Genomic DNA, 12,823 nt, shown 5'->3' on the forward strand with positions numbered 1-12,823 from the left:
TATGTATCTGTGTGTGTGTGTATCTGTGTGTGTATGTATGTATCTGTGTGTGTGTATGTGTGTGTATCTGTGTGTGTATGTGTGTATGTATCTGTGTGTGTGTGTATGTGTGTATGTATCTGTGTGTGTGTGTATCTGTGTGTGTATGTGTGTGTGTATCTGTGTGTTTGTGTGCGTGTGTGTGTGTGAGATATATATATGTGTATGGATGTGTTTGAGCTTTCCACCACAGTGACAGGTGCCTGGGAAGAGCAATTTCAGTGAAGAAAGATTTGCTTCAGGTCTCAGCTTAGAAATGCTAATCCATGGTTAGCTGGTTCCATTGCCTGTAGGGCTGTGTGAGGTGCCATGGTGGAGAGGGTGTGTGCTGGAGGAGGTTGCTCCTTGGCAGCCAGAAATAATGGGGGGAAGGATGGAGAGAGAGGCATAGAAAGGCTGTGTTGGCTGCCACAGAGGATAGAGGGTGAGGGGAAGGCAGAGGGGAATGGAGTGAGGCGGAGAAGAGATGGAGGACGACACCTAGAGCAAGAGCAGCTCTACAGCAGGCTGTGTGCCTCTGAGTTAACCCAGTTAGGCCCAGGGCCATCCAGGCCGTTGCTGCTTTTGGACCAGGCTTTCAGTAGCCTTTGGGGCGGGTTTCATATTAATACCATAGTCACGTATCTTTATTTTGATAATTTCAGCATTTAGTAAGTATTCACTGTTACACTGTCTACAACCTGTATTCCTTTTGCTGTCTCCATTCAAAATTGCACATGCTTGTTAGAGATAAGGCACCGCTGTGAATTGCTGGTGCTTTTTGGGACAGTATATATGTCTCGCATAATCGACAGCAGGACTGTGGAGCTGCGTGGTATAAAATGTAGGGTATGGTTGTGTTAGGATCAGATTGTCGGGGTTTGAATTTTAATTCTGTTGTCTGGCCGTTCACGTGGCTGCTTTGAGATGATACTCTTTTGATACTCTTGTGATACTCTTGTGCTTCTTTTCTGTGTGCTCAGCCTCAGTGCTCACCCCATCTGTTGCTAGAGTGCTGCTTGGTGTAGGTTTCTGACTGTGCTTGCTGCTTCATTCCTCCAGTAAGGCTCTTTCCACCCAGTCTAGACTGTTGGTACAAATGTAACTCCAGATATATTGCTAGGCTTCTTAGAAAGTCCTCGCTGATCTGTCACATTGGTGGGACCCAAACGGATAAAAAAGTTACTAGTTCTTTGAGAATTTTGTGCAATATATTTTGGTCAAAATCACCTCTCAACTCTTCCCAGACCTTTTCTGTACCCACCCAGCTCTGTGACCTTCTACAAACAACGAAACCTTCAAGATACTTTGGCTGCCAAAATATTCTTGGATATATTGGAGCGTGATCAATGTGCTTGGAGCTGTACTCGCAGAGAAAATGCTCTTCTCTCCGCAGCATTTGAGAGAAGCTTCTCTTCTGACAGCTGTCAGCAGCTGCATTGTTAGGGGTGGGGCTGTGTGCTCACTGAGTTCATGCAGACAGCTGCACTGCTGAGCTCTGAAGCCACCATCGTAGTGATGGCTTTCACACTCTTTCCACCCCTCTTCCTCAGTGATCCCTGAGCCTCGGTAGGCGGAAGGTATACATATTTCCTTTAGGGCTGAATATTCTCAATCTTTTACTCTCTGAACCTTGGCTAGTTGTGGGTCTGTGTTAATGACCCTCTACTGCTAATAGAATCTTGTCTGAAGAGGGTTGAGAGATCCATTGATCTGAGAGTGTGTGCCAAAGCGGTTTAGGAACTTGATGATGCTATCTTGTGTACCGCCCCTCCCCCGCCCTGCCTTCCAGGTCCTTCACTTTTGCTGCTCTCCTCATCCCAATGCTAAAAGCTTTTGTCACAGCTTTCCTGCCCCGAGCACCCAAGCTGAGGCTCTTGTCCTCATGCAAAGTCACTTACTCTCCGACGTCATTTTTCTTCAATGTAGTGCTTGCCTCAAGGGTTGTTTTGAGAATTAGACATGTGATTCTTTTATTTACCATCAAAAGTACTGAAAGGCTACTGAATGCCAGCTGGTGTTTGAGCTATGGGGATAAAGTAGGGAGCAGACAAGAAACCCTTCTGCCATCATAGAGTCTGTGTGATGATGAAGACAAGGAGTTAACCGAGTACTGTGAAACTAGCACAGCAGGGTGAAGCCCTGAGGGAGGCATTTGGAGTGGGCCCTGGGCAAGAGCAGAGCGTTGTGTGGGGTGGAGAGAGCTGTGCCCAAAGCCCTGATACAGTGAGAGTGAGTGCCAGGAGCAAGACCATAAGAATAAACAGGGCTAGTATGTGTTGTTGGTGCAGAGGCAGGGGCATGGAGCAAGAGGAGCTTATGTTTTCTTTAACATACTGTATTTTATTTAAATTTTACTTTTTGAAATTGTAATTACAAAAATTTCCCTAATCTTTTCTCCCTCCAGATTATCCCATGTGTCCCATATCCCTCCTTCCAGATTCATGGCTTTCTTTGTGTAATTGTTGTTACATATTTGTGAGTCTCTAGTGCCAGCTGCTTTTGTGAGCTAGCATTTTACTTTCTGACTTTATGAATTTCACTATTCTAGATGTCTCTTGTAAAGAGCATCCTGGGATAATTGACTTCTCATCATGGACTTGTTTCACTTAGCTCAGAGTCCTTGGGCTCAGCGAGCGATAGTATAACACAGTCAGAACTCCCTCCCCTTTCATGGCTGAGTTAAGTCCTGTGTGTATGTGGCAGTTTGTTTATTGTTCATCAGAGGACAGTTTGGTAAGAACTTGAGTACCTGCTCCATCAGAACCCATTTAACAAAGGCCAATTGACTGCCCTGGGGAATCCCCAACTGCTGCAGCCACTGAGAGCCTGTGCTCTGCTGGATCTGAGGTGGAACTAACAAACACATTTCTTTTAAAACTGAAGTCTGCCTTTAGAATTTGTGACAGTGTTTCTTACCTGGATCATCTGAGCAGCCTCCTGCCAGGACTCCTGTTCTCAACTTCCCGATCTCAGTTTAGCGACTCAGATGATGATATAACTCAGATGCATCATTTTCCACCCTACACCCTTAGCCCCACCCCAGACACCCTGCCACTCTCAGGGAAGGTTGGAAGCCTCCTCATGCCTCCAGGTTCTGCTCGCTGCTTCCCACTTCTTTGGCCTTATTTATAGTCTACCAGTTTGCTTGTGCTTTCAGTGTGGGTGGTCCTCTTGCCTGTTGAATGTGGTTCTGCTTAAAGATTTTTCCTGCCTGCCCCATATAGAATGACACCTGCCTCTTCTATTAGATGTGTCCCCAGAGGCCTGATTCATAAGAGCAAGCCTTGCTTCCCAGTGCCATCAAGAATCCCCTGGGGGTGGGTGTGTCCATCCTCCACTGTCTTTAGCTGGATCATCTGTTGGATAGGGTGGCCACCATCCTGAGCTCTGGTAGAGGAAAAGAACATGAACAGTTCATTGGCTCTAAGTATCTGTCTAGAAGTGACATATCTTAGGTTTACGTGGCTCAAGCAAGTCACATTGCCACACTAGCGTCTGTTGGTGGGGATTAGTGACATTACCTAGTGGCTGGGAACTCTTTAGGAATACATGGTGAATAGCAGCCTCGGGCTTTACCTGCTTGGCTTTTCCAAGCATTTGTTTCCACATGTCAGTCATCCTTTTTTCTCCTGTGAATGTTAAGGACCACAAGTAGGGCCTTTGTTCTGACATCCCTGCTGAATCCCAGGGCCTAGGAACATTCGTGATTGATAGAGAGTGCTTAGTGATTTTAGAGTCAGGGACATAACCAAGGTACCTCATTGACAGTCATTGGCCGAGTGACCTTGGGCTGGGCAGGTTTCTAGAGAGCACTGGTGACACTGATGCTTGAGGAATTGTGCCAGTATAGGACTTGGGACCAGGGGTTTACAGCTCAGCTGTGTGGTTTTCTCTAGTCTTGTTGAGTTGCTCAGGCTGTCTGTCACAGGGAAGGTGAAAGTGGGAAGAGGGGCTGCTGTCCTCTGGGTGAGTCTGCACAACTGCATCCTTTCTCTGTTCCTGTCCCAGTAACAGACGATCTCACCTGGACCAGGAGGAAGCCCATCCCACCCAGTGGGGCTGACATGACAAGGGTGGTAGGAGCCTGTGCGCCCGTGTGCAGTGCTGAGGCCAAGGACTGGGCAGGTGCCCTACCACGGAGCCTCATGAGCTCTGACTCTGCAGCTGAGTTCTCATTTCCCATTCTACAGGCAAGGAAAACTGAGTCTTCTGTGGCGCAAGATAAACTAAGGCTGGCTATGCTCACAGCCTTGGTCTTTGTGGCCTGTTGAGGCCCTAGGCAGTAGGGTGCTCTGTCAGGTTTGAGATCTGGCAAACCTTGGTGAAGAGAGTGTGCAACACTGTATGGTAGTTCCGGTGTAGATGTGTGCAAGACCTAACCGGGGAGGAAATAGCTGGGCTATTTCTGTGTGCTTGCACAAGCACTATAACCACAGCACCAACTGTGAGGGGTAAGTTCATCTGGAAGGATTTCTTATAAAAATGACACAGAATCTGAAAGGGTCCCTCTGGTGTCTCCAATGGTCTTGCGGTTGGTAAGCTGGGCATGTCCTCTCTCTGGCATGTGGACTCCCTTCTGGTGCCCTTCATATCATTGGGAAGTTAGAAGTGAAGGGAACCCTGAGTGCCACAGAGGGGGGACACTGTCTAGGCTAGTTCCCACAGGCTGTGGAGGAAAGAGAAATAAGTCTGGAAACTTTCGCAAAAAACTGAAAGCCACTGTGTGCAGGAAGTCGTGAGCTGCACAGTGGGGTCACAGGTGAGGATTCAAAGAGCAGGAGATGAGTAGGGTTGGAAGCACTTGAGCCTGGGAGCAGTTGGGCCCAGAGTGTGGAGGTCTGTGGAGCCAGAGTGAGGTTGTAGCTCTTCCTAGGAGACATGGGGAGTAGGAGCGTGCACGAGCTGTTGAGGAGAGATCTGCACGGGCGCAGGCACCCTTGGGACTGCAGGGCCTTAAAAATGGTCCTGTTAGTTGAAACCTCTCTCTGTAGTTAGAAATGTACAGGGAAATGAAAGTAGCAACATTAATATTCAGTATACCATAGCTTATGACAAACATTAGAGACGTCTGAGTGCTGAAGTGCCTTGCTTCTGGCAAAGCATTGTCGAGTGGTTTGAGATGTGCAGATCTGTTGGTACAAATTACAAATGGGGTACTTTATATGAAACCCTGAATTGTCCTACAGGTGGGTTTGGCTGGGTTTCCAGTATTTTTCGTTCCCTGTGATGTCAGTGTCATGAAGTACACCCAGGCAGTTGTCTTGTGAAGATTCTACAGCATGTCTTCTTAGTTCCTGTCATGTGTTGGTTGCTTGTAGCTTTGGTTACAAGTGATCATATATACCCAACGGCCACACAGGACAGGGCAGAGGTCCCATGAGCCCTCCTGTTCGCTGTGGAAAACCTCAGGAGGCCACTGCAGCCAACAGTGTTAGCATTTAAAAGCCTTTAAAACCTTTTCAAACCAAATGACTCTGCCAGCCCCAGGTGCTAACTGGGGGATCCATGCTGTCTGGAGTTTACTGGGTATTGGCTGCATTTGGTCTCCTGTCCAAGCCATCTGACAGTGAAGCCTTTCCAGAGTCGTACCTGCCTGCTGTCGGGGTCAGAGCTGTTGGTAGATGTTTCAGGAAGAGCTAAATGCCTGAGCTGCAGTGCTGAGGCTTTCTTCTCATTCCAAACAAATTAGCCATCCTGCTTTTCATCTTTGAGTTGTTTGTTTTGTTTTAAAAATCCCAGTCATTCTGAACATGGCTTTCTTCCTAGATAAGGCACCTCTGTCGAAGAGTCTTTTGCTGGTCCCCAGTACCCTGTCCCTTCTGCTGACACTCTTGCTGCCTCACTGTCAGAAGTTCTTCGTGTATGATCTCCACGCTGTCAAGAACGACTTCCAGGTGGGCACACTGTTCTTTGGCATCTGGGAGTTGAGGGGATGTTTTTCTAGACTTGCCTTTTCTTCCTACAATTCCTTAGTCCCTCAAAATCCCTAAAGAGTCTGTGAGAGACATTACTGATACTGTACCAACAAGCACACTTTCTAGTTATGTGCATGGTATTTTCAGTAAAGTGAGTTATAATGGAGAAACTCAGCATTTCCTTTTACTGACTGGTAGTTTCTATTTCAGGTTTTACTCATGGAAATTCAATTTCTAATTTCACGAGAATTTGTGGTCTAGTGAGATGGATCTGCCACTAAAGGCATTTGTCACCAAATCCGAGAAGCTGAGTTCATTTTCTGGGGCCCACATGGTGGAAAGAAAGAATCCACTCCTACATTTTCCAAAACCTGTCTCTGTGTGTTTGATGAGATGGTTTACTCTCAATTGTCTGTGACATGTTCTGAATTAATAAATCTATAAAGGGAATTAAACCAAGAGGAAGATCTTAGCTGTGGAAACAGCAGAGCTTGGCCTTCAGAGTTGATGAGTGGGTCTTGTGTTGGGGTCGGTGTTAGTACCACATGTACTGGGTGCCCACACAGCTTCTTTTGCCACCCAGGGCATAAACATGTTTTTGCTACCTTCCTCATGATGTGTGTGCCTAACAAAGGCAGATCATAGGCAGAGAGCGAGACAGACGTCGGCAAGGCTGTGGGAAGGGATGGCAGGTGAATGTTCATGGTACAGTGTTCAGGGGAATAGGACAGCGCACAGCACTGTGCATTCCCAACAGCACTGAGATGTGTACCTAAATAGTTAAAAGGGTAAATTGTGGCTTGCATTTCACAGTGATTCAAAGGAAGCTCAGGGTTAAGGCTGTAACTGAGGAGGAAGTGAAGTCAGGGTGTTTTACAGGTGTCATTGGGATCCTTCACATTTGGAGAACATTACAGACTCAAATAGGCCTTTGGGGAGTGGTGTTTTCTTTATGCATGCCTTTATTTTCACCTAGCCAGAGGGTGAGTTTCCAAAGCCGAAATGTTCATCAACCAGTCCCCAGAGTTGCCATGTGAGTGGTTCTTTGCTGATTAAGCTCAGAAAGTGTAGTTTTAAACTTTTACCCAAGTTGTCATTTACATTTTGCTCTTAAATTCAGTAGTGTAAAAACATTTCATTTGTTTTTTATTTTAGCTGGTTGTTTGAGAGTGTTTGTGTGTGTGTCCTATTAAACACCCTCCCCACCTTTTAAAAAAACATCTATTTACTTAATTCTGTGTGGGTGTGGTGGTGAGCATGTGCCTCATGTGGAGGTCAGAGGACAGTTCTGTGGAGTCAGTCATCTGTGGGACCTAGGGCTTGAACTCATAGCGTCAGGCTTGGCAACAGGTTCCCTGACTGCTGAGGATTTTATGAGGACTTTTCTGTTGCCTTAGCAAGATGTGTCTTATTATGATAAGTGAAGAGATTTCTCACTGCTGTCTCTGTGTGTGTGTGTGTGTGTGTGTGTGTGTGTGTGTGTGTGTGTGTGAAGAGACTTCTCTGTCAGGGGTGTGTGTGTGTGTGTATGTGTGTGTGTCAGTGTGTGAAGAGACATGGTACTGGCTGGCTTTCCCATTGCATGTGTGTCGTGACTTTGAACTACGCAGTCCAAGGCTCTCCTCACACCATGCTCTGCATTTAACCTCTGTGCAGATTTGGAGGCTGATATGTGGAAGAATAATTTGCCTTGACCTGAAAGACGCTTTCTGTAGTGGTCTTCTCATTTATAACTTCAGAATATTTGAAAGAAGATTCGGAAGCAGGAAGTTCGCAGTAAGTCATTCCATGCTGTAACATTTTCTACTGAGGTTCCACAGTGAAATGACCATCTCTGCACTCCTCATTTGCATGCGTGTTAGGCAAGGGCACTTTACCACTTAGAAACATCTGCAGCCCTTTTATATATCTCTTTAAACTCTGAAGTTAAAGTCTTGCCTCCTTGTCCAGGCAGGCCTCTGGGATTACAGGTGCACAGCACTGTTGGGCCTTTACCTTTAAAATGCCTCATTCATTCGCATGTCATTCATGACTATCACTTTAATTACGTGATTCTAGATCTGATTTGTGACTAGGACATTAACACAAGAAAAAAAATCAACTTTAAGCCAATAGCATGATAAAGTAATGAAGTGATAGTGATGATAATACAAGACATTAAGGATATGTCAGTAATAATGATTTTAATTAAGAGTTTAGCTAATGAAATTCTGGTCACTTATTTGGCTTCATGGTATATGTGCTACTTATTAGCACTATGTTTTAATTAAATGTCTTTTTCAACATATCTAGAAGTCAGAGAGGCTAATACATATGAACAATTGTGGCTTATTTCCCAATTTTGAAAAGTAATGAAAATCAGGTAATATAAGAATAAGCTTGTGCATGTATTCACATGTATGTGATGTGTATATTTGTATGTCGGTGAACACCTGTATGCATGGACTGTACTAATACTCCCATGCCCTTGCTCATGCTAACTAAATAACTATTACTTATTTTAGGTAACTCATTGTGTTTTTCATTTTATTTTTAGTCCTTCTTGCTGGGTTCCTGGGTCTTGTCAGCCTTGTTTGACTTTATCCTCGTGGAAGCCGTGCAGTATTTGCTTGGTGTCACTGTGGCCAGTAATTTACCTTCTGGATTGTAAGTAGCTCATAGTTTGGAGTCATCTATTTAGGATTCTTAAATCTATTTAAAATGGTGTCATTCTCACACTCTCTCCAAAAGTTTTTAAGCTGCCACACCTTTAGTTCAGGTACTCAGGAGGCAGATTCAAGGCCAGCCTGGGCTACATAGTGAGTTTCAGGCCAGCCTGAGCCACAGTGAATCTGAGACTTTATACTTTCAGGCATAGTGGGTATGTGTGTAGAGAGAATGCAGTGTGTGCCTACATGTTCTTATGTCCTTCTACTGATCAGTTTCGCAGTCATCTCCTCCTTCTTTCAGCTCCAAAATTATTTTACAGTTTTTGTTTGTTTGAGACAGTGTCTCATATGTAGCCCAGGATGGTCTCTAATTCAAGATTTTTCTGCTTCAGGCTTTCTAAGTACTAGGATAATAAACAAATTCCTTGAGATTGAATTAGCTTTGTGTATTTTTATAGTGATATTTGCTGTTGTTATTTTATGAACTAATTAAATGTAAAAATCCAAAGTTAAATAGACTGATAATAAAATAAATGCACTGAACTTAAGTTTCTGAAGACTTTTTAGATTATTATTTCATAATTCCACGGAGGTAGAGAGCAAAGTTGGTGCACAGGTAATGGTTGGTGCACAGGTAATGGTTGGTGCATAATGGTTAGTGTACAGGTAATGATTGGTGCACAGGTAATGATTGGTGCACAGGTAATGGTTGGTGCACAGGTAATGGTTGGTGTACAGGTAACGGTTGGTGCACAGTTAATGGTTAGTGTACAGGTAATGGTTGGTGCACAGGTAATGGTTAGTGTACAGGTAATGGTTAGTGTACAGGTAATGGTTGGTGCACAGGTAATGGTTAGTGTACAGGTAATGGTTGGTGCACAGGTAATGGTTGGTGCACAGGTAATGGTTAGTGTACAGGTAATGGTTGGTGCACAGGTAATGGTTGGTGCACAGGTAATGGTTGGTGCACAGGTAATGGTTGGTGCACAGGTAATGGTTAGTGTACAGGTAATGGTTGGTGCACAGGTAATGGTTGGTGCACAGGTAATGGTTGGTGCACAGGTAATGGTTGGTGCACAGGTAATGGTTGGTGCACAGGTAATGGTTGGTGCACAGGTAATGGTTGGTGCACAGGTAATGGTTGGTGCACAGGTAATGGTTGGTGCACAGGTAATGGTTGGTGCACAGGTAATGGTTGGTGTACAGGTAATGGTTGGTGCACAGGTAATGGTTGGTGCACAGGTAATGGTTGGTGCACAGGTAATGGTTGGTGCACAGGTAATGGTTGGTGCACAGGTAATGGTTGGTGCACAGGTAATGGTTGGTGCACAGGTAATGGTTGGTGCACAGGTAATGGTTGGTGCACAGGTAATGGTTGGTGCACAGGTAATGGTTGGTGCACAGGTAATGGTTGGTGCACAGGTAATGGTTGGTGCACAGGTAATGGTCTTGTGCTTCCCACAGTGACAGACCAGCTCAGCTGTACTTCCATATGCTGTTGATCTTCAAAGCAAGACTGTGTTAGCATGTGCAGTAACTGGGAGCCAAGACCAGTGTTGACAGTGGGTGGAAAAGGCCTCAGTGAATGTCACAATCAAGTCTATGAGCCTGTGTTTGAGAGACACAATAGCAGTGAATTAGAGAGACTGGTTCTGAGTCTCATCTGAATGGAGACACAGGGTCCTGTGTCACCACTGCTGCACACCCTTGTTAAGTCTCATGTGTGGTTAGTGTGGTAGACTGGGGAGTGTGGGCTGCTCCTGTGAGCTGTGTGTACTCCTGGAGAAGAACTCTGTTCACAGCATTGCTGAGGCACTCATTTCTCTCAGCATATTTCTCTTCAGGGCAGTTCTTACTGGTTCTCCACAAAGGCTGCTGAGTGTTGAAGGCATGTGTGTAATTTGTGGGTATAAGAATAATAGGACTGGAGAGTAGTAACACAACAAGCCAGATGACCTAAGTTTGATCCCAAGAATGCACATAAAGGGAGGAGAAAAGTGAGTTGTCCTATGACCTCCATATGTGTGCTATGGCCTATTCATGTATACATACGGATACACACTCTCTCCTCAACACACACTCATACACAGACTCAAACACATTTTCACACTCACACACATAAACTCATACTCACACATATCACACATACTCTAACACACACACTCACATACACTTTCACACATACATATATACACACATACTCTAACACACACACTCACATACACTTTCACACATACATATATACACACATTTCATACACATACTCACATTTTCACAATACACTTTTGCACTCACACTGTAAAAATCAGTGTTAAAGTATGGAAACAACTGTCACAGCTGTGATAGAATTAAAAAAACCAAAAACCAAAAACCTAAACCTTGACATTTCCACTTCCTTCAAAATAAGGGCCAGAGTCCTCAGGGGCCACCTGGAGTGGCAGGAGGCTCGGCAGTGTGGTCATTGCCTACACAGGGCTGGAGTGGCGGGAGGCACAGCAGTGGGCTGGTGGTCTGCACAGGGCTGGGTTCCAGTTGTACCACTGACTGTCTTATGACCTCATGCAAGTGCCCGTGCTCCGTGCTGTGTGTGAGCTTGGGTTGTAGCTGACCCTCCAATCATGGAGGGGAGGCACTCTGCTGCCCAGACTGTGAAGAGGTTAAGTAGGCACCTTTACTAGCAGCTCATAGTAACCACCCCGTTTGGTTCCCTTCTTCTCTTGAGCTCCTGTATTCTGATGCTGCCCACCCTTTCTAGCCTCTCCCAACCAGCTTGCTCTCTGCTGCCTCTTGCCACTGGGTAGAACTGCTCAGGCTTTTGTGTACAAGGTGACAGCAAATGTTTGACCAATTCAATCAATATATATTGCATGCATTTATTTTCATGTCATAGAATCCTCATAATTGACCATCTGTGGTAACAGGTGTTTGTGAAGGATCTTACTTGGAATATTCAGAGACCACTGAGAGGCTAACTGCCAACATGAGCCGAGTCGGACTCTAAGCAAGGTTGCTGACGTCTGCATAGACTGGGTTGCGATTCTTGTAGTGCTCTGTGTGGAAACTGCACCTGACACCCGATGGACGCTCACAACTTACTTCAACTCAGAAAGAACCTCCATTGTTTTCAATGTAGCCACATTATTAAAGTTAAACATGTTAGCTATGTCTAGTGACCCGTGCCTGACACGTTTGCTCTAATATCCCTATGATTTATTTGGTGTTTATGTTTTATGTGTAGGTATTTATTTTCCAGAGTTAAACTTCTCCAGAATAATTGAATTTGAATTTTTTTTTTCATATATTACAGTGTGCTTGGTGCTATGAGAGTGGTCAGTGGATAAAGGTACTTGTTACCAAGCCTGATGTCTGAGTGTGACCCCTGGAGTTCACGTGGTAGACTGGAGGGAAGTAACTGAGCCATACAGGTTGCTCTCTGATGCCCCCACACACGCCGTGGCACACACATGCCTACATATGCTACACATGCAAATACTACATTGTAAAGAGCATCTGCTTACAGTGCCAAGTACACTATGCTTCCATGATTTGGCCGCATTCTGTGCAGCTCCCTGTGAGGACCGCAGGACACGTCTAACCTGACTGACTGCTGTGTCTGTCTTGTTAGGCATTATACTCTCGGGGGCACATTCTTCAAGGAAACCTTTTGGAAAAACCTCACAGAAAACCTGCCCAAGAGAAGATTTGTTCGAAAGGTTGAGAACAGGCCGTGACTAAGCACCCTCTCCTTTCCTCTAGGCTGAGCAGATGCAGGGCCTCCTTTCTCCTGCAAGGCTAGTGTGCTCCCACCCAGTGACTGTATTTGTGCCCTGAACTCCACACTGAACACAGGGCTCTCCTTCCCTAACGCTTATTAAAGAATTTTACTCTTCCATTATTTCCTCTTTGTTGAAAAACTACATCAAAGTACCATCTTTGCTCCTGTACCTTATAATTATGACTTATTTACACTTAGTAAACATCTATGATTATTGAAAAATTAGTATCAGATCAGAAGGGAAGCACAGTCCACTGAGTTCAAGGCCAGCCTGGCTACATACTGAATTCCAGAACAAGGGAAAAGAGTAATAAAGGTGATTTTGTAGAGGAAGTTGTAAGTCTAAACATCTGTGTCCGTGTTTAGAACAGTAGAAGTTTTGTATGTTGTAATTCAGTTCCTTTTCTTTTAGACAAGATGTTTCTTTATGGAAGACCAAATAAATAGGCTAGGATCAGAACCTG

The 12,823-nt window shown here is 45.0% G+C and overlaps 1 protein-coding gene across 3 annotated transcripts in view; it reads left to right on the forward strand.

Moving 5' to 3' along the window:
- The window catches only part of Ubac2 (UBA domain containing 2), a 147,660-nt gene that overhangs the window by 23,601 nt on the left and 111,236 nt on the right, over window positions 1-12,823 (forward strand). For 2 of the 3 annotated variants that reach the window (NM_001034937.2, XM_006252509.5), the window contains exons 2-4: window positions 5,788-5,915; window positions 7,593-7,712; window positions 8,473-8,582. In NM_001034937.2, coding sequence (NP_001030109.2) covers window positions 5,788-5,915; window positions 7,593-7,712; window positions 8,473-8,582 — 358 coding nt within the window. Of the gene's footprint in view, window positions 1-5,787; window positions 5,916-7,592; window positions 7,713-8,472; window positions 8,583-12,823 lie in introns of those variants that run through there. The other variant, XM_039093541.2, reaches the window with a different exon arrangement.

The sequence above is a fragment of the Rattus norvegicus genome, chromosome 15, assembly GCF_036323735.1.
Source record: "Rattus norvegicus strain BN/NHsdMcwi chromosome 15, GRCr8, whole genome shotgun sequence".
In the NCBI taxonomy this organism is placed as follows: Eukaryota; Metazoa; Chordata; class Mammalia; order Rodentia; family Muridae; genus Rattus; species Rattus norvegicus.